This window comes from Oncorhynchus nerka, linkage group LG14 (genome assembly GCF_034236695.1).
Source record: "Oncorhynchus nerka isolate Pitt River linkage group LG14, Oner_Uvic_2.0, whole genome shotgun sequence".
Taxonomy (NCBI): Eukaryota; Metazoa; Chordata; class Actinopteri; order Salmoniformes; family Salmonidae; genus Oncorhynchus; species Oncorhynchus nerka.
In genome coordinates this window covers 19,858,187-19,885,155 of record NC_088409.1, presented here as the reverse complement: position 1 = coordinate 19,885,155, position 26,969 = coordinate 19,858,187, and the positions used below count along the sequence as shown (strand labels likewise).

Genomic DNA, 26,969 nt, shown 5'->3' with positions numbered 1-26,969 from the left:
CAGTAACTCTCCCACAGTCTCTCCCACAGTAACTCTCACACAGTAACTCTCCCACAGTAACTCTCACACAGAAACTCTCCCACAGTAACTCTCCCACAGTAACTCTCACACAGAAACTCTCACACAGTAGCTCTCACACAGTAACTCTCCCAAAGTAACTCACACAGAAACTCTCCCACAGTAACTCTCACACAGTAACTCTCCCACAGTAACTCTCACACAGTAACTCTACCACAGTAACTCTCCCACAGTAACTCTCCCACAGTAACTCTCACACAGAAACTCTCACACAGTAGCTCTCACACAGTAACTCTCCCACAGTAACTCTGACACAGTAACTCTCCCACAGTAACTGTCACACAGTAACTCTCACACAGTAACTCTTACACAGTAACTCTCACACGGTAACTCTCACACTGTAACTCTCACACGGTAACTCTCACACGGTAACTCTCACACAGTAACTCTCACACAGTAACTCTCCCGCAGTAACTCTCACACAGTAACTCTCCCACAGAAACTCTCACACAGTAACTCTCACACAGTAACTCTGACACAGTAACTCTCCCACAGTAACTCTCACATAGAAACTCTCACACAGTAGCTCTCACACAGTAACTCTCCCACAGTAACTCTCACACAGAAACTCTCCCACAGTAACTCTCCCACAGTAACTCTCACACAGTAACTCTCACACGGAAACTCTCACACGGTAACTCTCACACGGTAACTCTCACACGGTAACTCTCACACGGTAACTCTCACACAGTAACTCTCACACAGTAACTCTCCCACAGTAACTCTCCCACAGTAACTCTACCACAGTAACTCTCCCACAGTAACTCTCCCACAGTAACTCTCCCACAGTAACTCTCACACAGAAACTCTCACACAGTAGCTCTCACACAGTAACTCTCCCACAGTAACTCTGACACAGTAACTCTCCCACAGTAACTCTCACACGGTAACTCTCACACGGTAACTCTCACACGGTAACTCTCCCACAGTAACTCTCCCACAGTAACTCTCACACAGTAACTCTCACACGGTAACTCTCCCACAGAAACTCTCACACATTAACTCTCACACAGTAACTCTGACACAGTAACTCTCCTACAGTAACTCTCACACAGAAACTCTCACACAGTAGCTCTCACACAGTAACTCTCCCACAGTAACTATCACACAGAAACTCTCACACAGTAACTCTCCCACAGTAACTCTCACACAGTAACTCTCACACAGAAACTCTCACACGGTAACTCTCACACGGTAACTCTCACACGGTAACTCTCACACAGTAACTCTCCCACAGTAACTCTCCCACAGTAACTCTCCCACAGTAACTCTCCCACAGCTCCACTGCCCTCTGCTGGCCAGTAACAGTGGGAATGGTGGAACAGTGGGAAGGATGGGACTGGGATTTTCATCTTTCATCAGCAGTTTACCAAAATGAGCCATACCTGCTATCCTCACCCTTTTTCTCCCTCTAATGTGGTACTGGTCTCTCTCCTGTCTGAAATCTGACCTCTCTCTCTATCTCTCCTGTCTGAAATCTGATCTCTCTCTCTCGTGCCTGAAATCTGATCTCTCTCTCATGTCTGAAATCTGATCTCTCACTCCTGTCTGAAATCTGATCTCTCTCTCCTGTCTGAAAGCTGATCTCTCTCTCTCTCTCTCTCTCTATGGTCTCTCCTCAGTGGTCCGTACAGACAACCTGAAGGGCCGTCGAGGTCGTCTGCCCTCCAAACCAAAGAGCCCGCTGCAGGCGGAGTCCTCGCCTCCCTCGCCTCCCCTCAGCCTGCTCTCTGCTCTGCTCAGGGCCTACTCACACTGCACTCCCAGGGAACTAGACTACAGCCAGGTAGGCTACCTCTGTCTCTCTGTCTCTGTCTCACTCTCTGTGTCTCTGTCTCTGTGTCTCTCTCCCTCTGTCTCTGTCTCTCTCTCTGTCTCTCTCTGTGTCTCTGTCCCTCTGTCTCTGTCTATCTCTCTCTGTCTCTCTCTGTCCCTCTGTCCCTCTGTCTCTGTATCTCTCTCTCTCTCTCTCTCTCTGTCTCTATCTGTGTCTCTGTGTCTCTGTCTCTCTCTCTCTCTGTGTCTCTGTGTCTCTGTCTTTCTGTCTCTCTCTCTCTCAGTCTCTCGCTCTGTCTCTCTGTGTCTCTGTGTCTCTCTCTGTCTCTCTGTCTTTCTGTCTCTCTCTCTGTCTCGCTGTCTCTCTGTTTCTCTCATTCTCTCCAACCCAACCTTTGATCTCTAACCCACTACGTTCCTTCCCCTCTCACTTTCTGTACGATAGTTCAGTGCGGCGGAAGCCCCCTCCTCCTCCTCTGACACCCAGTACATACAGCTCTTCTATAGGCTGCTCACCATCTCCATGGAGACCACACGTTGCTGGGCCGACCGGCTGCCCGGCTTCAATGAGCTTCACGGCGATGACCAAAACCTTCTCATAGACTCCGCCTTCCTGGAGCTCTTCGTCCTGCGATTGGCCCACAGGTAAGAGTGGAGGAGTGACACACACCCGGCCACACCCACGTGGCCTTGCCTACACCTACCTGACCATGCCCACCAGGCCACACCCACCTGGCCACACCTACCTGGCCACACCTACCTGGCCACACCTACCTGGTCACACCTACCTGGCCACACCTACCTGGCCACATCTACCTGGCCACATCTACCTGGCCACATCTACCTGGCCACACCTACCTGGCCACATCTACCTGGCCACATCTACCTGGCCACATCTACCTGGCCACACCTACCTGGCCACATCTACCTGGCCACATCTACCTGGCCACATCTACCTGGCCACATCTACCTGGCCACATCTACCTGGCCTTGTCTCTAGCTGTGTTTTCTTTTCTTAATGAATGGAGACCATCATGACGGAGACACGGTTCCGATCCCTTGAGTCTGGTGTTTGACGTACAGAAGTTGGTGTGTGTGTGTGTGTGTGTGTGTAGGCATGTGAGTGTTTATAGAGGGATGAACCAGTCATTTATTGACAGAGCTGAGTCAACTTTAGAGCTGACGTCATGTTTCTACTTCAGAACATTCTATAAGTCTTCAGTTTGTCTAAACTGTAACGGCCAAACTTCAGCTCCTGTGTGTGTGTGTGTGTGTGTGTGTGTGTGTGTGTGTGTGTGTGTATGTGTGTGTGTGTGTGTGTGTGCGTGTGTGGATACCTGCAGTGCCATTGTGAGCACCCCAGCCTGTCTGTACCACAGCGTTGCTATGGGTTACTGTACTGACCCCTAGAGTATGTGGTTGGCTAAATTTATGGGATGGCAAAGGGAGGGGTACAAGCTCATCCTTTTGTCTAAGTAGTTGTCTGGGACAGAAAACACACACACACACACACACACGCACGCACACACACACACACACACACACACACACACACACACACACACTGCATTTAGCATGTATATGTTACTTCTACTAAAACTCTACACAATTAGAAAGTGTACAGCACAGCCCTATCCCCAGCCTGGCCTCCAGGTGCATGGTGGGTAGGGGGTGGGTGGTGGCGTCTCAGCCCCACCAGGGGGGCACCAGCCTGGGCCTCTGACTCACTCTGGACTGGTGATTCAGAGAGGCCTCCATCACACACATACACACACACACCAGCAACCAAACATCATGCAGTCACCTCCCACTGCACAGGAACGTCACACACGGTGGTTTCAGTACTCTTTCTTTCACTCATTGCAGAGAGAGACAAACAAACACACACACACACACACACACACACACACAGACACTCACTATGATTGCAGTTGCGATCCTGCTATGGCCCTGTGGTGAAGCAAGATGCCTCCGGCCCCAAATGTACAGTATGTGTTACCATGCACATGAGTGTGTGTGTGTGTGTGTGTAGGGTATATTTGCACCGGTCCTGCTGGTGTTGCCGTAATCACTCCGTTTTTTAAACTGGTCGTCATGGTTATTGGGTGATCTCTGTGGTGACGGTTGTAGTCAGGGGAGAGAGGAATGTGTGGCAGACATCCAGGAGTGAGCAATGGTGTCTGTGTGTGTTTGTGTTTGTCTGCTGAGTCTCTCTTCCATCTCTCTACTTTGGTCCCTCTCCAGACCCATCCCTCATTCCTCTTCTCTAGTGCCCCCTACTAACCTCTCCATCCATCCATCCTCTCTCCCTCTCATTTCTCTCTTGTTCCCCCTCTCCTCTCTCCTCTCCTCTACTCTTGGGATCCCCACTTGGTACTGACTGGCAAGTGCTGAGAGTGTGTGTCTATTTGTGAGTGAGTATGTCTCTGTGTGTGTGTTTGTTTGTGTATGTGAGTGGGTGTGGGTGAATGCATTCATGTGTTTTTATGAGTGTGTGTGTGTGTGTGTGTGTAGATGAGGTTGGAGTTCTCTTAAACTGTAATGAGGATAATTAGACACACAGTATTTCATCTCTCTCATAACTGCTAACCAGCACAGCTAATGTTAGTACAGACCTTCATATGAGGCTACACACAACCTCCCTCCCTCCCTCCCTCCCTCCCTCCCTCCCTCCCCCTCCCTCCCTCCCTCCCTCCCCTCTCTCTCCTCTCTCTCCATCTCTCTCCCTCATCCTCCTCATCTCCCTGTCTCTCTCTCTCCATCTCTCTCCCTCATCCTCCTCATCTCCCTGTCTCTCTCTCTCTCTCCATCTCTCTTCCTCATCCTCCTCGTCTCTCTCTCTCCCTCATCCTCCTCATCTCCCTCTCTCTCTCTCCATCTCTCTCCCTCATCCTCCTCAACTCCCTGTCTCCCTCTCTCTCTCTCTATGTGTCTCTGTGTCTCTGTGTGTCTCTCTCTCTCGCTCTCTATGTGTCTCTGTGTCTCTCTCTCTCTCTCCATCTCTCTCCCTCATCCTCCTCATCTCCCTGTCTCTCTCCCTCTCTCTCCCTCATCCTCCTCATCTCCCTGTCTCTCTCTCTCTCTCCCTCATCCTCCTCATCTTCCTGTCTCTCTCTCCCTCATCCTCCTCGTCTCTCTCCCTCATCCTCTTCATCTCCCTGTCTCTCTCTCTCTCTCTCTCTCTCCATCTCTCTCCCTCATCCTCCTCATCTATATGTCTCTCTCTCTCTCTCTCCATCTCTCTCCCTCATCCTCCTCGTCTCTCTCTCTCTCTCTCTCCATCTCTCTCTATGTGTCTCTGTGTCTCTCTCTCTCTCTCTCCATCTCTCTCCCTCATCCTCCTCATCTCCCTGTCTCTCTCCCTCTCTCCATCTCTCTCCCTCATCCTCCTCATCTCCCTGTCTCTCTCTCTCTCTCCCTCATCCTCCTCATCTTCCTGTCTCTCTCTCCCTCATTCTCCTCGTCTCTCTCCCTCATCCTCTTCATCTCCCTGTCTCTCTCCTTTCTCTCTCCCTCTCCCCCTCTATATCTCTCTATAGTAAGAGGGGAGTAGGGTGACTGTGTGTGTAAACGATGGTTAAATGCATCTGAAAAAGCTTTACAAACCAGATCTGTGTTTCCACTGTGTACCACAGCCTAACCCCTGCTCCCCCCTCCACACACACACACACACACACACACACATGCATGCACACACACAAACACAGCCCTCTGCTCTAACCCTTCACCTTCCCCCAAACCGCTGCACAGAAACACAGGAATGCTTTAAAACGTTCTAATTTGGAAAACACAACTTTAATCAGCTGCATACCTGCGTTTGATGTGTGTGTGTGTGTGTGTGTATGTGTGTGTGTGTGTGTGTATGTGTGTGTGTATGTGTGTGTGCTGCCACTGTTTCTCATTTGTAGTTATTGTAATTGTTTCCTTGCTCAGTGTTTTAGACCGGGGCACTGAAAGCCAATAGGAAAGCTCCTAAGAGACATATGATTCCCACCACACACTCAGGGCACAGAGATCAACGCACTGTGTGTTCAATATTTATACTACACTGTCTACTAATACACTGTCCTCTCTCTCTCTACTCTCTCCTCTATCTCATCTCTCTCCTCTCTCTGTACTCCCTCGCTTTTCTCTTTCACTCTCTCCTCTCTATATCTCCTCTCTCTCTTTCTCCTCCCTTTTTCTGTCAGGTCTTTGTTGTCGGAGGATAAGCTGGTGTTCTGTAATGGCCTGGTGCTGAGCAGGTTCCAGTGTCTGAGAGGTTTTGGAGAGTGGCTGGACTCCATCAGAGACTTCTCCTCTCATCTACAGAGTCTCAACCTGGACACATCTGCCTTCTCCTGCCTGGCTGCCCTGGTGCTGCTCACAGGTAACACACCCACCCATGCGCACACACAAACACACACACATACACACACAGGTAATACACACACAATCCTTTGTTTGTAGGCTTTAGGTTAAGCCTCGTCACTCAGTGTTGTCACGGCAATCAGGTTAAATTCACAGACGTCTCACACACTTTTTGTAGTGTAACATTTTTGGTCCATTAAAAATTATATTTTCCCTAGCCCCTAACCCTTAACCTAACCCTAACCTTAGCCTTAACCCCAAAACCATAAACCTAACTCTTAAGCTTAAAATAGCATTTGGATAAATTCAGGACCTGACAATTCCTGACTTTTCAAAAAAGATCTTGTTTTCCTACCTTCTCAGGACATTCAGGTGAAATGTTAGGACATTGGGGTCCCGATAATGTAATAAAACAAGTCCACAAACACCCTAACACACACTCCCTAATACCCTAACACACACATTAGCACACACACACTTAAACACACCTCGGTCCGGAAGGTACACCTGATCTCCGGCAGCACCTGCAGCACCTGTCTGATACCTGGTCCCTTAATCAGAGCATGAGTGTGAACCACGTAGGAGCATCACTGATTCCTTCGTCTGTGTGTGTGTGTTCTGCTGAATGCCTCTTGCACACAGAACAGAATACACTATCTGACTCTACCCCCCACACACTTCAACAGACAGTGAGTAAAGAGCTGAGAGCAGACAGGGGAGAGCAGAGGGTCATTCAACAAAGAGAAACCTTTTATCTCACTCTTTTATTTACCCTCGTTGAACTATTTTTTGCCGAACATGTTACTTAGCAGGTAGAATTAGTTCTTAACTGACTTGCCTGGTTAAATTTTAAAAGATACTCTGAGATTTCAAATTCTACTATATCCTTTCCCCTACACACAGTCCAATCCCTGTCCCCCACCCTCTCCTCTCCTCTCTGGGGGAGCACTTAACTCTGTGCCGGATCGACCGGGTCACCGTGGAGCTCGGCTCTGGAATGGTGTCCGCACGGCTCTCAGTGGCACTCTACCACCTCCACACAGCACACAGGACACTGCTACTGTAGAGCTGCTAGAACCATTGACCGCGGCAGAGTGGCCTCTGCAGAAAGACAGCCATCGATCCCTCCCTCCCTCCCCAGGAACTCAGTTAGAGAGAGAAAGAATGGATTCAGAGAAGAATGAGAGGGTATAGAGATGAGGGAGAGAGCATGAGGTCTGAGAGCGGTCTCTCTCAGTGAGAGGTGAAAAGGACCTCGGCAGTGACTGCAGCACCAAACACACAGCGCACAAAAGAGTCCAACAACACAGACAGTAGACGTCTCACACTGAGGCTAGCATTCTACACACACACTCACACAGTACACACACTCTTTCTGACACATACTGACTCAAACTACGTGTGTGTGCGACTGTCTGGACACCCTGTTCTCTACAGAATGAGTTAGTGTCACATTAAGGCTGGTCGGGTTGCTAAGGGCAGTGAATGTGTGTGTGTCTAATCTCATTTGGCTGCTCACAGGAGCGAATAATCTGCTAATTGTTGAGCACTGGCTACTTGTGTTGATGTCAACCTCTTAGAGCAGGCGAGTGTGTTTATGTGAGAGTGTGTGTGTGTGTTTATATGTAAATCGTCACAGGACTCGGGTGGGGGGTATGTTAGGTTAGTGTGTGTATTGATCTGCAGTGAGAGACACAGACAGGGTGTGTATGTCTCGGAGGTTTAGAGCCTGTTTAAGGTTTAAGGCTGCGGTAACATAATAACAACAAGATCCACAGGAACTAATGAGATGGAATTGAATGGAAAACAAGATGGAGTTTGTGCTTCGAGCTGGTAGCGCTCTGAGCAAGTGGAGGAGCACTGTGTGCATGTGTGTCCTGTATCTCTCTTTGTGTATCTGTTTAGTGTGTAACCCGTCTGTCCCTCTATCTCCACAGAGCAGGTCCCAGGACTGAAGGACAGTAAGCGCGTTGAGGAGCTGCAGAACAAGGTGGTGTGTTGCCTTAGAGACCACCTGGGCTTTGGCCCCTCCTCCTCCTCCTCCTCCTCCTCCAAGGCCACGCCCCCTCTAAGTCGTGTGCTGGGTGTTAGGGCGGAGCTCCGCTCCCAGAGGACCCAGGGTCTGCAGAGGATCTTCTACCTGAAGCTGGAGGACCTAGTCCCACCCCCACCTCTGATTGACAGGTTCCTAGACACTCTGCCCTACTGATGCTGCCTGGGCTGATTATGCCCACACATACGTGTCACATCCTGTTTAAGACACCCCCCCCACCCCACCCCCCCAGAGCACCACGCAGCCACACTCAGAGCTACGCTGAGAGACAGCCAATCAAATTGCTTTTCACTCATTAAGGACAACCAATCAAAAAATGCTTTTCACGCCATAAAGACAATTATTCATATGCTTACCACTTTCTATCTGGACCGTTTCTCTCGTGTGATGGGAGGATTTGAAAGGATGACAAAAAAAATGAAAGGGACATTTCTCTGTCCTGTTTTAGTCTGGTTATGCCTGAAGGAGGAAAATAAGACCCAGGTCTTTGTTCTGGACTGGTTTGGCCTGCTTCAGTCTGGTTCGGTTCAGTCTAAGTTCATAGCAGTCTGTCCTAGGGGCAGGGGAAGGCAGTCTGTGTGAGTAGCTGTGTGACGCTCTGATGATGTCCCAGGGAAACAGAAGCTGTGTTTGTTTCGTGTTCCCCCTGCGAAATTGGAGGAAGGAGACATTTAAATAAAAAAAGGTATCGTCAGTCAAGACGACGTACAGCGTGAGTGACCCAGCAATCTGTCTGTGTGTGTGTGAGCTTAGTCACACAACAGAAGGCATTAAAACAGAAGATCTATATAAAACACCCAACACACACAGTGAAGTGACTGACTGCTGTTTGGCTCTGTTGTCCAAGTGCAATTTCTTTAGTGCTATCTTTTTTTTTAAAAAGCAACAGCTAGAGATGGAAAGGTTTAATTTCAAACTCTAAATGATTTTAATACTAAGACTGGCCATGTACTGCCAGTCTGTCAGTAGCTCCGGGAGAAAGAGAGATTGGTGAGGAGGTACTGAGAACTAACCATTGATGACTCAGTCTCTCAGACTTGAACTGGCTGTAGTAGATTTAAGAATGAACTCTTAGGATTATTGGAGGAAAGAACGCAAGCAGCACTTACACCCTCAGAGGGTGACAAGCACAGACACACACCCACCCTGCTCCCCGAGAGAGGGAGCAAAGAGGCAGAGAGGAGGAGAACAGCAGAGGAGGAAAGGGGGGCTGGGATTAGAAGGGTGCTCCATGGATGACTGTAAGGGGCCTGGGAGAGGTTGAAACATTCCGCAGTCATGCTCTTTTTATATGTTTGTAATATGGAGGCTGTGAGAGACTGGAGGACAGTGTTACTGTCTATGTGTTTCTGTGTTGGAGTACAGGAGCATATGCATGGTGTGTTATAAGCTGTTATAAGCTCTTATGAAGCTGTTATGACAGCCTGGCCTGGTTTGTGTGTCAGACTGCGCCTGTGTGTGTGTGTGTGTGTGTGTGTGTGTGTGTGTGTGTGTGTGTGTGTGTGTGTGTGTGTGTGTGTGTGTGTGTGTGTGGTCCCCCCCCCTCCACCCGGCCATCCACCATTACACATCACAGACTCACTCACAGGCATCCGTTTTGAAAGAAGGAAAAAATACAATTCTATAGATATATAAATATATATATATACAAAACTAATATTTTCAAGTGTTTTTAGCTTTTTCAAATATTGTGGTACAAGTTGTGCATTGTTTTTTTGAAGAAGAGAAATTAAAAGAAGTAAAAAAAGTTGTTTTCTATTTCCCTCTGACTGGAGTTTTTGTTCATCACTTTGACATCATGAAGTAGACCTGGTTATTCTGACTGACTGGTTATTCTGACTGACTGGTTATTCTGACTGACTGAGTCTGCTGATCCTATCATCATTATCATTGTCATCATCATCATCACTCACAGTACCATGAATTAATGTTATATCAGGACAATGAGGGAAACCAGAGGATTCACTGCAAGGAATTGATCCTGCACACATTTCTAAATAAATGAAATAAAAATCACTGAATAAGTGTGATATGTGAAATTAAGTGTGTGTGTGTGTGTGTGTGTGTGTGTCTGAGTGTCTGAACGCGCGTGTGTGTGTATGTGTGTCTGAGTGTGTGTGGTTGTGTCCGAGTGTCTGAGCGTGCACATGTGTGTGTGTGTGTGTGTGTGTGTGTGTGTGTCTAAGCGTGTGTGTGTGTGTGTGTGTGTGTCTGAGCGTGTGTGTGTGTGGTGACGGTTGGTTCCTCTTGACAGGTCAGGGGATCTCCTCTCTCTAGGGACCTTTCAGGCTCTCACACGGAGGAGAGGAAAATTAGTAGGGAAATGGAGGGATGGGGAGTAGAGGAGGAGGGATGGAGGTGGATGGAGGAGGATGGAGGGTTCATGTAAGCGTGAGGACCAGATCAGCCTCCACCCTCGCTAAACATGATCGATCGGCATGGTGACATTTCACAGCACACCGTCTATACTGTCACTGCCATCACTCGTGCACATGCACACACACGCACACACACACACACACACATTAATCTAGGTGTTAAACTGTTTAGAACATCGCCCATGCCTGACCACGTGGTCTGTGTGTGTGTTCAGAACACTCTAACATCTTGCCCCTCTGTCAAAGAGAATGATGTCCCTGTGTCCAGTAAGCTGTCAGGTGAAAGGCCCGGCACACTGTGTACAGAGACGGTGTGTGTGTGTTAATTCTCCTCTAACACAGGTAGTGACAGTGTTGAGTGATGAGTGACATAACACCAACACACACAGAGAGCAGAGAGCTCAACGACAGAAGTGAAAGACAAGGACACACACACACACACGGACACACAGACACACAGAAGGAGCTGTCAGTCTCTGCCAGGCGATCGATCAGCGCTGACAGATAGCAGATACCCCCAGAGTCTTAATTAGAGCTCCCATTAGAACACACACACACACAGCTCACTCTCTCACACACGCACACACACACAGCTCTCTCTCTCACACACACACACACACACACACACACAGCTCTCTCTCTCTCTCTCACACACACACACACACACACACACACACACACACACACACACACACACACACACACACACACACACACACACACACACACACACACACACACACACATACTCTAAGCAGGTGGTATCTCACTGTTTACATGTATTTATTATCAGAGATGTATTATCAGAGATGGAGGCAGAATAGTCCTTTGAGTCCTTTGAGCCTTTTTTTAAAGGGGATCCTGAAAACAGTTATTGCAAACACATAACAAGGTTGTGTGTGAACGCAGCAGCCATCAAACCAACAACAAAACAGTACAACATGGTAAATATTATATATATATAAATATAAAAGTGTTATTTGTTTATAGCAAATGAAGGGAGGAAGTCCTGCTGCAATACCACAGTAGAATGTTGTAGGTGGAAGGTGCTCTTTGGTAAAGGGCTAAAATGGTCATAAACACTAAAAGGACCAAGTCACTCTTCATAGAATGACTTTAAAATGACTTTATTTTAGTTATGGCATGTTCAATTGACCAAACCGTTTAAAACTAGGACGCCGAAACGCTTCAGAGTTTTACACTTTTTGTTTTACTGAACTAAAATAAAGGCATTTTAAAGTAATTCTATGAAGAGTGCCTTGGTCCTTTTAGTGTTTTAGGTATTTCTTTGTGTTGTTGCCTGCCAGTACTTAAAATTGGTCAAGTCAGGTGAGTATATTATGGGGGGTAATGTAATATTCATGAGTGGGAGGGGCTCCCCGCTGAAGCACTTCCTCTCCTGCTGAGACACACTTCCTGGATTACACTGAGACGGATGGCACCTGTGTCCTGCCACCACACACACGCACGCACTGTCCAATTTACAGTAGCTATTACAGTGAAAAGAATACCATGCTATTGTTTGATGAGAGTGCACAGTTATGAACTTGAAAAGTTATTAATAAACCAATTAGGCACCTTTGGGCAGCTTTGATGCAAAATGTTGAACGGAAATACAATGGTTCATTGGATCAGTCTAAAACGTTGCACATACACTGCTGCCATCTACTGGCCAAAATGTAAATTGTGCCTGGACTGGAATAATACATTATGGCCTTTCTCCTGCATTTCAAAGATAATGGTAGAAAAAAAATGCATGCTTCTTTTCATTGTATTATCTTTTATCAGATCTAATGTTATATTCTCCTACATTCATTTCAAATTTTCACAAACTTCAATGTGTTTCCTTTCAAATGGTATCAAGAATATGCATATCCTTGCTTCAGGTCCTGAGCTACAGGCAGTTAGATTTGGGTATGTCATTTTAGGTGAACATTTTGAGCTCTTGCTCAAACAAATATTGGTTATTGTGACCAGTATGACCAGTATAAACATTGTAATAACAAATCTATCGCAGATCAGACATGCAAAGACTAGCCTGCCCATAATTTCAGCACCATTGTCTCACTCGTTGCACCTCTTGTATCCACCGTAGTTGAGTCGACCATGTCAAACCACACTGCTGTCTCATCAATGCCTCTTCTTTATCTTCTTTGAGCAATCTACTCACTGAAGTTCACTCGCAAACAATTAATTTAGACACGGCATCTATTTGAAACAGGTGCTATTTGCTGAAATGTGTGCCGAATGCCTGGCTATTAAAAGGGATGGCAACTATTTGAGAAGTTTTATGGGAGACACACATCTGAAACAACACAATGTTGTGGTGTGATGTGGGTGTCCAGACTTTCACTGTGTGCTCAGCTCCTCCCCCTCAGTCTGCTGTGGCTTTACCTTTCTGCTGCGGGAGTCTCCCTGTGGGACTAGACACACACCAGGGGAGCCCCCCTGCAGGCTTGGTGTTTGAGGCCCAATGACATAAATAGAGAGGCCTCCTCAAACGCTTTCCAACCAGCACAGGAAGTGCGTGTATGTGTGTGTGTGCGTGTATGTGTGTATGTGTTAAATGTTAAAGGTGATGACAGAGGTACAGAGGCTTGCTATAGATCTGCTTATCTCCCAGCAGGACCAGGAGCGCATGCTGCTCTATCCCCAATATCACACACACACACACACACACACACACACACACACACACATATATTCATATACACAGACACGCACACACAAACACAGTCACACTCAGTCGGACTATCACCACATGCACGCACGCGCATGTACACACACACAAACACACACACACACACACACACACACACACACACACACACACACACACACACACACACACACACACACACACACACACACACACACACACACACAATAGAGAGCCACAGGAGATGACATGTCCATAATAATCCACTCTAAGCCTAGTGCTGTGCTGGCCCAGCCAGACCATGCACCTGGCACCACTCCACCCTCCTAGCAGCTCCACATCATATTTTGTGTGTGTGTGTGTACTTGTGCGTGCGTGCGTGCGTGCGTGCGTGCGTGCGTGCATGTGGTGATAGTCCGACTGAGTGGAAATTCTAGCTGTTCCCGCGCGTCACACATTGGTCGATGTTATTTGCCTGACATGATCAATATTGTCTACCCAATCAATATAGATGTACAACTTGGCAGAAGTTCAATTCCCGCTTTTACAAAAATGTATATGAAATCAGTCACTCACCTCTTGCTATAATATTCACTATTGAACTTCATTCAATAACGTTCAATTAATCAGAAAGGTTACTGTTTGTGACTGCTGTAGATTCAGCCTCAAGGGGCGGACCGTTCTCTCTGTGGGCTAAGGTTTTAGATCGGAAGTAATTCGTCTGCGCGCAAGGAAGAAAGTTGTTTACAAACAGAAGAGAAAGTTGGACATGTAGCTAATTCGAGACAAACAGTTACTAAATAGCCTAGAAGAATGCATCTCTCAAGTTTTACACTCATGGGTTTTTACTTTAAGTAAGTCATATGTTCACGGGTTGAAAATGAAATATGATAGATTTAAAGTTTGAATAGTCAGCTGTGCTGGCTAGCTTGCTAACATACTGTTAACTCACCTGACAGACATCGGATTCTGGCAGTTATAACGTTATATTGTTACTTTAAGAGCACAATATAACGTTAGAACTCCCAGCTAGCTAGAGGATGATGCCTTACCTCGGTCAAAATGTGTTTTAATGTCATAATTACAGACATTTCTTCTCTCTGGAACAAGCAAAGTTTTCTGTTATCATTTGTTCCCGGATGTTGTCGTTTAACTTCTTTAGCTAGCTAACAGCTCGAGACAGACTGAGAACCTGTTATTCAAACCTTGGGCAGGAGGGAGTCAGCAAACCTCCCTACTAGCCAGAAATGGTATGTTGTGATGTGTTTGGCATTGGGTTACAAGGAGGTGTGTGTGTGTAAGAAAAAGAGGCCACGTGGTTGTGTGTGGCACACTGATGTTTGATGTATACCTCCTCCCTCCTGTCTTCCAGGTAGCTGAGTAAGAGGAGCACGTGTGTATGGTTGCAGGTGTGAGAACACACCCGGGGTCAGATGTCAGGGAGGATGTCAGAGGAAGGGGGCAAGCTGACGCTGAGGCGTCTTGAAGGGCCAATCAACAAGTTCACTAAAGTAGCCCTGCCGACAGACCTAGAAAGACTACAGAGACACCACAGCAATATACTGAAGGTAACACACACATATACTCACACACATATATACACACGCAAACTCACATCACCGACCATTGGAAGTTACAGAAGAACCACACACAGAGAAGCAGCAACTGAGCTTGTTATTGTCTTACAGTTCCAGCATAGTGGACAATGGGATCGCCTTCATCAGGAGCACATCAATGCCAGCCGCACTGTGCAGGTAAAACATAGAAACACGCACACTGGCCTTGTGCTGAGTATATGCAGTATGTTGTGATTGTGTGCTGTGTGCCTGCAGGAGATCAGGAGTGTGTATGTAAAATTGAGTGTGTGTTATAAAAGGGTCTGTGTGTGTGTTTTCACAATGACACCACCATGTCTCTGGAAGTGAAGGATTGACCCCCACCTCCTTCCCTCACACACACACACTCAAAACACACCATTCCCCTCAAACCCCTTGGGAGGGGCAGAGTGCTTTCCTGTGTGGCGTGTGTGTGTTTCTGTCCGCTGAGCTGGGTGTGTGTAAGGAAGTTGAAGATGGGTGATGATACACAAGGACATGCAGCACAGATAGAGCCTAAGAGAAGTAGAGAGAGAGAGCAAGAAAGGCAGAGGGAAGCAGAGAAAGACAGCATCACCCCCCCCTCACTCTCTAGGCAGGAAGTGAAGTCTCTAGCAGGAAGTGGGCTCCTCTGCTTTCTGTATTTCTGTCTGCATGCCTCTATTTTCATCCATCCCTCATCTATTCATCCCTTTCTCCTAACTGTGAATATTATTATAGACCCCCCTCTGCTGCTCATCACTTTGAGGGAATAGGTTAGGTAGTTTGGACAGCACACTACAGATCACTTCCACACTCCATTCCCCCAGGGGGCAGCAGCAACCTTGTCCAGGTGGTTGATAAGCACATTCGGTGCTGTCAATTAGGGTGATCGTCAGTCAGAGTACCAGCTCGGAGAGCCTACTGGTTTGATTTGAACATATTTATGTTTAGTCACCATCTGAACAAATAATAATCCACTTGGACCGGCCAACCAAGAGGTGAAGACGGAGCCCTGGACCTACGGTAAGGTAGTCTCCTGGGTACATACATTCACACCTAGACGCATACGCTGATTCTTCAGGTTACAGACTAGTTAACTAGGCCTAAGACTTAGTGAGTGCAACAAGCAGGCTAGTGAATCGGTTTCGTAACGCCCTGTGTGTGTGTGTGTGTGTGTGTGTTGGTGTGGCAGGGCCTATTTAGCAACGTGTGCCTGGTTTCACTTTCTCCCTGGTGTTTACTGTGTGTTTGTCTGCAGAGATGGAGTCCTGCTGCTTCACATGCCTGTCTGTCCCCCACTGACTGACTGGCTGACACACAGTCACACACACACCGCTGGCTGAGTGACTGACTATCATACAACGGTCTCAGGGGTCCCCCCTCCCCTCCATATCCCCTTCCCCCCAGAGACAACAACAGCCTGAAAACACACAAATATGGACCAGTTACACACTCCTACACACCTTTCAATCAGTAGACCTTAGTTCTGTAAACGCCTTTTGCCCCAAAAAATACAGATTTTTTTTTTTTTATTGTAATTTTTTATTTCACCTTTATTTAACCAGGTAGGATAGTTGAGAACAAGTTCTCATTTACAACTGCGACCTGGCCAAGATAAAGCAAAGCAGTGTGACACAGACAACAACACAGAGTTACACATGGAATAAACAATAAACAAGCCAATAACACAATAAACAAGTCAATGACACAGTAGAAAAATGAAAGTCTATATACAGAAAGGCATGAGGAGGTAAGGCATGAGGAGGTAAGGCATGAGGAGAAGGCATGAGGAGGTAAGGCATGAGGAGAAGGCATGAGGAGGTAAGGCATGAGGAGAAGGCATGAGGAGGTAAGGCATGAGGAGGTAAGGCATGAGGAGAAGGCATGATGAGAAGGCATGAGTAGAAGGCATGAGGAGGTAAGGCATGAGGAGAAGGCATGAGGAGAAGGCATGAGGAGGTAAGGCATGAGGAGAAGGCATGATGAGAAGGCATGAGTAGAAGGCATGAGGAGGTAAGGCATGAGGAGGTAAGGCATGAGGAGAAGGCATGAGGAGGTAAGGCATGAGGAGGTAAGGCCTGAGGAGGTAAGGCATGAGGAGGTAAGACATGAGGAGGTAAGGCATGAGGAGAAGGCATGAGGAGGTAAGGCAATAAATAGGCCATAGGAGCGAATAATTACAATTTTTGTTGCGAAATAGAAAGCTGATTCTAGATTTGATTTTGGATTGGAGATGTTTAATATGAGTCTGGAAGGAGAGTTTACAGTCTAGCCAGACACCTAGGTATTTATAGTTGTCCACATATTCTAGGTCAGAACTGTCCAGAGTAGTGATGCTGGTCGGGCAGGCGGGTGTGGGCAGCAAACGGTTGGAAAGCATGCATTTTGTTTTACTAGCGTTTAAGAGCAGTTGGAGGCCACGGAAGGAGTGTCGTATGGCATTGAAGCTCGTTTGGAGGTTAGTTAGCACAGTGTCCAAGGAAGGGCCAGAAGTATACAGAATGGTGTCGTCTGCGTAGAGGTGGATCAGGGAATCGCCCGCAGCAAGAGAGACATCATTGATATATACAGAGAAAAGAGTTGAACCCTGTGGTATCCCCATAGAGACTTGAACCCTGTGGTACCCCCATAGAGACTGCCAGAGGTCCGGACAACGTGCCCTCCGATTTGACACACTGAACTCTGTCTGAAAAGCAGTTGGTGAACCAGGCGAGGCAGTCATTAGAAAAACCAAGGCTATTGAGTCTGCCGATAAGAATACGGTGATTGACAGAGTCGAAAGCCTTGGCCAAGTCGATGAAGACGGCTGCACAGTACTGTCTTTTATCGATGGCGGTTATGCTATCGTTTAGTAACAATATCCTCTTAAATAAATCCTCTTCGATATAAAGTCCCCTGTTTACGGGACCTGCGTGGTTCTGACTGAAATTTTTGCTTATAAATCGATCAAGTTGGCTTGCATTGAGCAGTAGCCCTGATTTTTACAGACACAGTAGCATGTCTCTTCTGCCTGTATGAAGCAGCATATGCCTGGAATCCTTACACCGTAATGCAGCGAGGGGGAGTGGTTTCATCACTGTACCACATTCAGATCGATTTATAGCCAGTAGTCTAAAATAATGAATAGATTTGAAACAAAACCCACTTTCTGTTTGTGATAGACGGACACTATATGAGATGAAAGGCCTAACGAGTTCATTAAATATTCTCAGTGATGGGGACAGACGTTTTGATCAAGACACCTTTAGAAAATATGCCCATTTTCTCTTAACAATAAATATACAAATATGTACTATACAGAAATCTTGTAGTTAGTCATTTTATAAATTGATTATACTATATTTAGAACAAATAAGTTATTTCAAGCCTTCTTTATACAGTTTAGTTATAGGATATCCATCATATGACATATTTGTATCATGTTTGAATCATGTTCGTGCTGTGTACTTGATATTGTGTCTTGAAAGGTGACTACACCTCACCAGCCTAACTGTTTTTCCAGAAAGGGGAAATTTGAACCGTAGAGATTGCAGCATTACTAGTTATTGTTTATGGCCCTCTCATGGTAAATAATTACTTTAGGGGATTACGTAGATTACATTTAAGAGGTTTTAACCAACCTTCTCCAGCAGCGCAGAGAGCTCATTCACCTGTTAATGTTCTTATTGTTGATGTTCTTTGTGTGTGTGTGTGTTATCTGTGAAGCGTATGCTAACAGGTCTTTAGCGTTCTGACAGGTGTCTCCCTGTGGCCATAGCAGCTCAATGCTAATCCAGTCTGCAGCTGTGTATGTATGTTTATTCATCATGTCTAATTAGCGTGGGAGCATCTATTGGTCATGACCTGACCCCTGCCCTGGTCTGCCCTGGGGCTGATGGGTACAACCAGGGGAGGCGATCTGACACCCTCCTACTTCCCCCCCTTCTCACTCCTCCTCCCAGCAGAGACACTGGAACCTGTCTGTCTGTATGAGGGTGTACTTCTCTCTCTCTCATACCTCTTTTTGAAATCTATCTGTTGGGAAGTTGAACTACTTGTTGAACCTCTCTCTCCCTCTCTGTAGCAGTTGAGGGCTAATGTTAGAGAGATGGAGAAGCTGTGTGGACGTATCTGCCCGGAGGACGGCCCCGCCCTGGAGAGGCTGGTTCAGCCAATCAGAGACCGAGCATCTGCTGCCACGCAAGACTTCCTACTCCTGCATTCTAACCCCGCCCCTCTGCCACAGGCACCACGCCTCCCAGACCACTCATCCTCAGGTAGCACCGCCCCCTTCCCCTCTATTCAATACATCAGTTTATTCCATTCTATGTCAGCCATGTTACGTCTTCCTTTATTGACCAATAAACCAACTAATAAATCATCTAAATGCTTATTATGAATTTGAGAATTTCAGAAGCATGTCCAGATCTAAAGTTGGTCACTCTGGTTCTCACTGACCTTGTCCATTAGGTGGTTCCCATGGTGATGATGTGGGCAGGGAGCCCCCTCCTGTTAATCAAACGCAGCTCCTCCTCCCAGTGATCCCCCTCAACGAGAGTGCTGCTGAGTCCTGGGACACCCTGGAGGAGGTGGGAATATTTGGGCCCCTTGTACTGTATTCACAAATTGTTTTAATAATAGATTAAGAGATTATAATATTTATTCATGTCTTTAATATGTCATGTTTTTGTTTGTATTATTGTTGTTGTGTTAATATGAGTTTGTTTTGTCAGGACCTGAAGGAGCTTAGCGGTTTGGTGACAGAGTTCTCTCTGCTGGTCCATGTGAGTATTCTATGTACAGTGCATTCGGAAAGTATTCCCCTTGACTGTTTCCACATTTTGTTACGTTAGAGCCTAATTCTAAAATGGATTAAAATGTTGATAAAGAGAAGGGGTCTGAATACTTCCCGAATGCACTGTTTTGTGTGTGTGTGTGTGTGTGTGTGTGTGTGTGTGATTGAGAGCTGACAAGGTCAGCAGACAATGCCTTCCTGGTGTCTAATGAGACCGGATGAATGACAGGGACAGGGCTACGTAACACAGATAGCCTGCTGCGGCTACGCTAACCATGCTGTTAGCACACAGGGCAGTGAGGGCACTGACAGACAGTGTAGTGAGCGACAGCTAGCCTAGCGTCTGTCTGTCTGGTTGGATTCATGCTGGGGCTCCTTAGAGAGCAGGTCACAGCACACCACAGGTTACTGGAGTTGGGCTGCAGGCAGGCGTACTGCTGGGGGAGGGGGGATGGTAGAAAATGGGCCATAGGGGAGAGGTGGGAGACGAGAGAGGATAGGAGAGAAGGGGGCTGTGTGTCCATGGGGAGTAGAGAGGAGAGTGCCGTGGGAGAGAACACAGGCAACGGGGCGTATGGTAGGCCAGGAGGAAAACAGACGACTCCGATTATCACTCTATCCCCTGGGAACGAAAGAGCAATAGGAGGGTGAGTGGGAGGAAGGGAGGGCTTACAAATGGTGAGAGAGGAGGGCAGAAAGAGGTGTAGAGAGAGAGATTTAGGGAGGGAGAGCGAGAGACGAGACCGAGAGGAGATTGTTTTGAAGGAGAGAGCATAAAGATGTTTTAGTGCTGTGGTCTCTCTGGGGTGACTGGTGTCGTTCAGGGACCAATACTCAGCCTCTCAACCACAGGGTAAACACTGCTGTGTGTCGGTGTTTGTACCTGCCTGGGGATTTGAGAGAGAGAGAGAGAGGGAGGGAGGGGGACAGAGACAGGCAAGTTGAGATGTTCAGCTAGTGCTAGTGTCTGACTGAAGCACTCATCTCCCCCTGTTACACTGGCTGGAGCCTAGAAGCTTCACATCCAACAACCATACATACATCTGGGATTTAAAGGGAGGGAGGGTGAAGAAATGGGAACTGAAGTGAATATGAGAGTGGGGGAGAGATGTGAGGACTGAGGAGAGGAGTAAAGGTGTCAGCATGCTTCGGTTCAGAATGAGTGTGCTCGCATCATCCCTTAAAATACCTTTGTTTGAAATACCAAGCAGATCTTAGTTGCACAATTTTACATCCAAGATGTTTGGTGCGGTCTCCCTGAATGACATCAAACATTTAATTGAAGAATCCCTACTGTTGACCAATCACAGGTGAAGGGGCGTAGACTTCAGCTACCGACTCCGGCATGCCTGGAGAAAATGTTTTGTTAGCACGGCCGGGAAAAAGCCCTCACCGAAGACCAAAACTAACAAAAGCGTTACAATATGCCGTCATAATATATGCACAGCTGGGAAGCATGCAGACACCTTAAGGGAGAGGAGAATGATGGAGGAAGGGAGGGGACTGTAACGGAGAGAGCGGACTGTAACGGAGAGGAGGGAGCGGACTGTAACGGAGAGGAGGGAGGGGACTGTAACGGAGAGGGGGGAGGGGACTGTAACGGAGAGGAGGGAGGGGACTGTAACGGAGAGGAGGGAGGGGACTGTAACGGAGAGGAGGGAGGGGACTGTAACGGAGAGGAGGGAGGGGACTGTAACGGAGAGGAGGGAGGAGAGGGGACTGTAACGGAGAGGAGGGAGGAGAGGGGACTGTAACGGAGAGGAGAGGGGACTGTAACGGAGAGGAGAGGGGACTGTAACGGAGAGGAGAGAGGGGACTGTAACGGAGAGGAGAGAGGGGACTGTAACGGAGAGGAGAGAGGGGACTGTAACGGAGAGGAGGGAGGGGACTGTAACGGAGGGGACTGTAACGGAGAGGAGGGAGGGGAGGGGACTGTAATGGAGAGGAGAGGGGACTAACGGAGAGGAGGGAGGGGAATGTAACGGAGAGGAGGGAGGGGACTGTAACGGAGAGGAGGGAGGGGAGGGGACTGTAACGGAGAGGAGGGAGGGGAGGGGACTAACGGAGAGGAGGGAGCGGACTGTAACGGAGAGGAGGGAGCGGAATGTAACGGAGAGGAGGGAGGGGACTGTAACGGAGAGGAGGGAGGGGAGGGGACTGTAACGGAGAGGAGGGAGGGGAGGGGACTGTAACGGAGAGGAGGGAGGGGAGCGGACTGTAACGGAGAGGAGGGAGCGGACTGTAACGGAGAGGAGGGAGGGGAGGGGACTGTAACGGAGAGGAGGGAGGGGAGGGGACTGTAACGGAGAGGAGGGAGGGGAGGGGACTGTAACGGAGAGGAGGGAGGGGAGCGGACTGTAACGGAGAGGAGGGAGCGGACTGTAACGGAGAGGAGGGAGGGGAGGGGACTGTAACGGAGAGGAGGAGGGGAGGGGACTGTAACGGAGAGGAGGGAGGGGACTGTAACGGAGAGGAGGGAGCGGACTGTAACGGAGAGGAGGGAGCGGACTGTAACGGAGAGGAGGGAGCGGACTGTAACGGAGAGGAGGGAGGGGAGGGGACTGTAACGGAGAGGAGGGAGGGGAGGGGACTGTAACGGAGAGGAGGGAGGGGACTGTAACGGAGAGGAGGGAGGGGGCTGTAACGGAGAGGAGGGAGGGGACTGTAACGGAGAGGAGAGGGGACTGTAACGGAGAGGAGAGGGGACTGTAACGGAGAGGAGAGAGGGGACTGTAACGGAGAGGAGAGAGGGGACTGTAACGGAGAGGAGGGAGGGGACTGTAACAGAGAGGAGGGAGGGGACTGTAACAGAGAGGAGGGAGGGGACTGTAACGGAGAGGAGGGAGGGGACTGTAACGGAGGAGGAGGGAGGGGACTGTAACGGAGAGGAGGGAGGGGACTGTAACGGAGAGGAGGGAGGGACTGTAACGGAGAGGAGGGAGGGGACTGTAACGGAGAGGAGAGAGGGGACTGTAACGGAGAGGAGAGAGGGGACTGTAACGGAGAGGAGGGAGGGGACTGTAACGGAGAGGAGGGAGGGGACTGTAACGGAGAGGAGGGAGGGGACTGTAACGGAGAGGCGGGAGGGGGCTGTAACGGAGACTAGGGAGGGGACTGTAACGGAGAGGAGGGAGGGGACTGTAACGGAGAGGAGAGGGGACTAACGGAGAGGAAGGAGGGGACTGTAACGGAGAGGAGGGAGGGGACTGTAACGGAGAGGAGGGAGGGGACTGTAACGGAGAGGAGGGAGGGGACTGTAACGGAGAGGAGAGGGGACTAACGGAGAGGAGGGAGGGGACTGTAACGGAGAGGAGGGAGGGGCTGTAACGGAGAGGAGGGAGGGGACTGTAACGGAGAGGAGGGAGGGGACTGTAACGGAGAGGAGGGAGGGGACTGTAACGGAGAGGAGGGAGGGGGCTGTAACGGAGAGGAGGGAGGGGGCTGTAACGGAGAGGAGGGAGGGGGCTGTAACGGAGAGGAGGGAGGGGCTGTAACGGAGAGGAGGGAGGGGACTGTAACGGAGAGGAGGGAGGGGACTGTAACGGAGAGAGAGGGGACTAACGGAGAGGAGGGAGGGGACTGTAACGGAGAGGAGGGGCTGTAACGGAGAGGAGGGAGGGGACTGTAACGGAGAGGAGGGAGGGGACTGTAACGGAGAGGAGGGAGGGGGGGCTGTAACGGAGAGGAGGGAGGGGGCTGTAACGGAGAGGAGGGAGGGGGCTGTAACGGAGAGGAGGGAGGGGACTGTAACGGAGAGGAGGGAGGGGACTGTAACGGAGAGGAGGGAGGGGGCTGTAACGGAGAGGAGGGAGGGGGCTGTAACGGAGAGGAGGGAGGGAGGGGGCTGTAACGGAGAGGAGAGAGGGAGGGGGCTGTAACGGGGAGGAGGGAGGGAGGGGGCTGTAACGGAGAGGAGGGAGGGAGGGGACTGTAACGGAGAGGAGGGAGGGAGGGGACTGTAACGGAGAGGAGGGAGGGGGCTGTAACGGAGAGGAGGGAGGGGACTGTAACGGAGAGGAGGGAGGGGACTGTAACGGACAGGAGGGAGGGGACTGTAACGGACAGGAGGGAGGGGACTGGAACAGAGAGGAGGGAGGGGACTGTAACGGAGAGGAGAGAGTTAAGGGGCAGTAAGGGAGAGGGAGGGTGGGTGGGAGGGAGGGGACTATAATGGAGAGGAGGGAGTTAGGGGGCAGTACTGGAGAGGAGGGAGGGGACTGTAACGGAGAGGAGGGAGGGGACTGTAACGGAGAGGAGGGAGGGGACTGTAACGGAGAGGAGGGAGTTAAGGGGCAGTAAGGGAGAGGGAGGGTGGGAGGGAGGGGACTATAATGGAGAGGAGGGAGTTAGGGGGCAGGGAGGGAGGGAGGGGACTGTACTGGAGAGGAGGGAATTAGGGGGCAGTAAGGGAGAGGGAGGGTGGGAGGGAGGGGACTATAATGGAGAGAAGGGAGTTAGGGGGCAGGGAGGGAGGGAGGGGACTGTACTGGAGAGGAGGGAATTAGGGGGCAGTAAGGGAGAGGGAGGGTGGGAGGGAGGGAGTTAGGGGCAGTAACGGAGAGGGAGGGAGTTATAGGGGGCAGTAAGGGATGTTAGGGGCAGTAACGGAGAGGGAGGGAGTTATAGGGGGCAGTAAGGGAGAGGGAGGGTGGGAGGGAGGGGACTATAATGGAGAGAAGGGAGTTAGGGGGCAGGGAGGGAGGGAGGGGACTGTACTGGAGAGGAGGGAATTAGGGGGCAGTAAGGGAGAGGGAGGGTGGGAGGGAGGGAGTTAGGGGCAGTAACGGAGAGGGAGGGAGTTATAGGGGGCAGTAAGGGAGAGGGAGGGAGTTATAGGGGGCAGTAAGGGAGAGGGAGGGAGTTAGGGGGCAGTAAGGGAGAGGGAGGGAGTTAGGGGGCAGTAAGGGAGAGGGAGGGAGTTATAGGGGGCAGTAAGGGAGAGGGAGGGAGTTAGGGGGCAGTAAGGGAGAGGGAGGGAGTTAGGGGCAGTAAGGGAGGGAGTTAGGGGGCAGTAAGGGAGAGGGAGGGAGTTGGGGGCAGTAAGGGAGAGGGAGGGAGTTAGGGGGCAGTGAGGGAGAGGGAGGGAGTTAGGGGGCAGTAAGAGAGAGGGAGGGAGGGAGGGAGTTAGGGGGCAGTAAGGGAGACGAGGGACTTAAAAAGCTCAGGATGGTCATAGTTTTGATTTTAAACCGCTACAGAAAATGTATACCTGTTGTCTGAATATTGTCTATCCATATGTAATAAGTAGCTAATGTAAAAAGGTACCATGTCCATAAAATGCATATAGTATGTACATATAACAACAACAACTACAATAAGGAAGGAGAGGAGGATGGATGGTGTCCAGCACACAGGGAGAGGGACAGCTGCCACTCTGAATATTTCATGAGCTCCTCACAATAACCCCCAGACCCCTCCTGCCCCAATATAACCCCCCCAAGACCCCTTCCTACCCCAATATAATCTCCCCATACCCCCCCTGCCCCAATATAATCTCCCCAGACCCTACCTTTTCTACTTTACACCCGCATCACCCCCCACAGACAGACAGACACACACATCTGTGTTGCTGTGTCGAGAGGGACCAAGTCAGCGGTGTGTGTCTCCAGTGTATAAACCCTGTGTGTGTGTCAGTCCCAGCAGGAGAAGATTGACAGCATAGAGGAGAACGTCAACACAGCAGCAGCCAACGTGGAGGAGGGGACCAGGAGCCTCGGGAAGGTGCGTGTGTGTGTGCGTGTGTGTGTGTGTGGTGTTTGGGAGATCGATGGCACTTTGCCTCCCAGCCATTCTACAACATTTGTCCCTATTGATCCAGCAGAATACGGAGGAAAGCTGCAATTAAAGAAATAGAGAGAATATATGGAGAGAGGGGTTAAGTTGTACAGTGATGGAGGGAGGGGTTGAGTAGGGGGTGTTGTCAATGGAGAGTGCAAGGTGTGTGTGTGTGTGGGTGCAGGAGGCGAGGAGAGGTATGAAGGGCTATTTAATAGCTCTTCAAGAGCAGCGTTTGGCCTCCCACTGTTGGCTCAATACACACACACACCCTCAGAATAAAGTCAGACTGACAGCTCAATACCCACAGACATATTACAAGCTCAGTGTGGTACGTTGTGTGAGTTCTATACGGCTGAACAGATGCTCCGCGTACACACCCGTTTGAGTCTAGTTGCAGACAAAATATCACAATATTTAAAAATGTGGTTTATTTAAGCGTAAATGTACCATCTCTCACCCCATGTTTTGATTGATAAATGGAACTTCAACTCAGTTCAACTTCCTTAATTGATGAAGTTGAAATGGGATTGAGCCCACATTGAGGTCCAGAATATTCTAGGATGTGGGTGTGCTGTTAAGGGATCGTGAGTGGCACAGCGTTCTAAGGCACTGCATCGCAGTGCTAAAGGCATCACTAAAGGGTTCGATCCTGGACTGTATCACAACCAGCTGTGATCGGGAGTCCCATAGGGCGGCGCACAATTGGCCCAGAATTGTCTGGATTATATGTTTTGGACTTTTTGGGCTGTTCGGGCACAATATTTTTTCTGTTAGGCAACCCGAAGATCAAAGCCGAAGTCTACGCTCCTTCGTCGGTAATTGGTCAACAGTAGGGATTCTTCAATAAAGTCTCTGTCATTCAATGAGAAATGACTAGTTTTCATGCACATTTTTTCATTAATAAATATTGCACCAAACATCTTAGTTAGATGTAAAATTGATCTCCATGTCAAAATTGGTGACAGATTTCTTGAGTTATCTTAGATTAATTCTGACCATTTTGAGGAAGTGTACTCTGGCTACGGCTTCTCTAAATGGACAAATAGTACTATTGCTGCTTTTTTCAAAATGTTCAGGTCTTTTAAGGGAGTATGTGTGCACACTCGATGGGCTAGGCGTCAGCAGTGTGTGTACATAGAAGAGGTGTCAGACACAGCAGTGTGTGTCATCTGTCATCAGGCCAGGTGCCATTACACACACCCCTGCTTTACCAACACCCTGTTCTCTGAACTTTCAACTTACCTCTGGTTAATTAAAATGACCTTCGCTGCCATGAGGTGAGGGGGTGGGAGGGCGTTTGAACTGGAGCCATTTAACTGTTCATCTGTTAATCAACCGTGGGAGGGGGTAGTGTGTGTGTGGCGGAATGTTCAGAGGAGTCACTCATTTACAGCAATCAGTCTAAAGGAGCGTCTTCCTCTCTGAAGATAACAGTATTAATAAACACACACCTCATTTCACCAATTTGAATAAATGTGGGTAATTAAAGTGTACAGCTTTGATGATGATGATGGTGTGTGCGCATGTGTTGCTGTTTGTGTGTGTG

The 26,969-nt window shown here is 49.0% G+C and overlaps 2 protein-coding genes across 4 annotated transcripts in view; both read left to right on the top strand.

The window, feature by feature from the left end:
* Positions 1-10,273, top strand: part of LOC115120847 (nuclear receptor subfamily 4 group A member 3-like) — a 36,788-nt gene extending 26,515 nt beyond the window's left edge. For all 3 annotated transcript variants that reach the window (XM_065027709.1, XM_065027708.1, XM_065027710.1), the window contains 4 exons: positions 1,701-1,864; positions 2,300-2,499; positions 6,045-6,223; positions 8,142-10,273. In XM_065027709.1, the coding sequence (XP_064883781.1) occupies positions 1,701-1,864; positions 2,300-2,499; positions 6,045-6,223; positions 8,142-8,413 (815 nt within the window). In that variant the 3' untranslated portion in view covers positions 8,414-10,273. The remainder of the gene's footprint in view (positions 1-1,700; positions 1,865-2,299; positions 2,500-6,044; positions 6,224-8,141) is intronic.
* Positions 10,274-13,999: 3,726 nt separating this feature from the next.
* Positions 14,000-26,969, top strand: part of LOC115120850 (syntaxin-17) — a 16,408-nt gene continuing 3,438 nt past the window's right edge. Inside the window, 7 exon segments of the mRNA XM_029649830.2 lie at positions 14,000-14,148; positions 14,667-14,862; positions 14,983-15,048; positions 18,935-19,127; positions 19,321-19,439; positions 19,584-19,634; positions 25,280-25,366. Coding sequence (XP_029505690.2) covers positions 14,728-14,862; positions 14,983-15,048; positions 18,935-19,127; positions 19,321-19,439; positions 19,584-19,634; positions 25,280-25,366 — 651 coding nt within the window. The 5' untranslated portion in view covers positions 14,000-14,148; positions 14,667-14,727.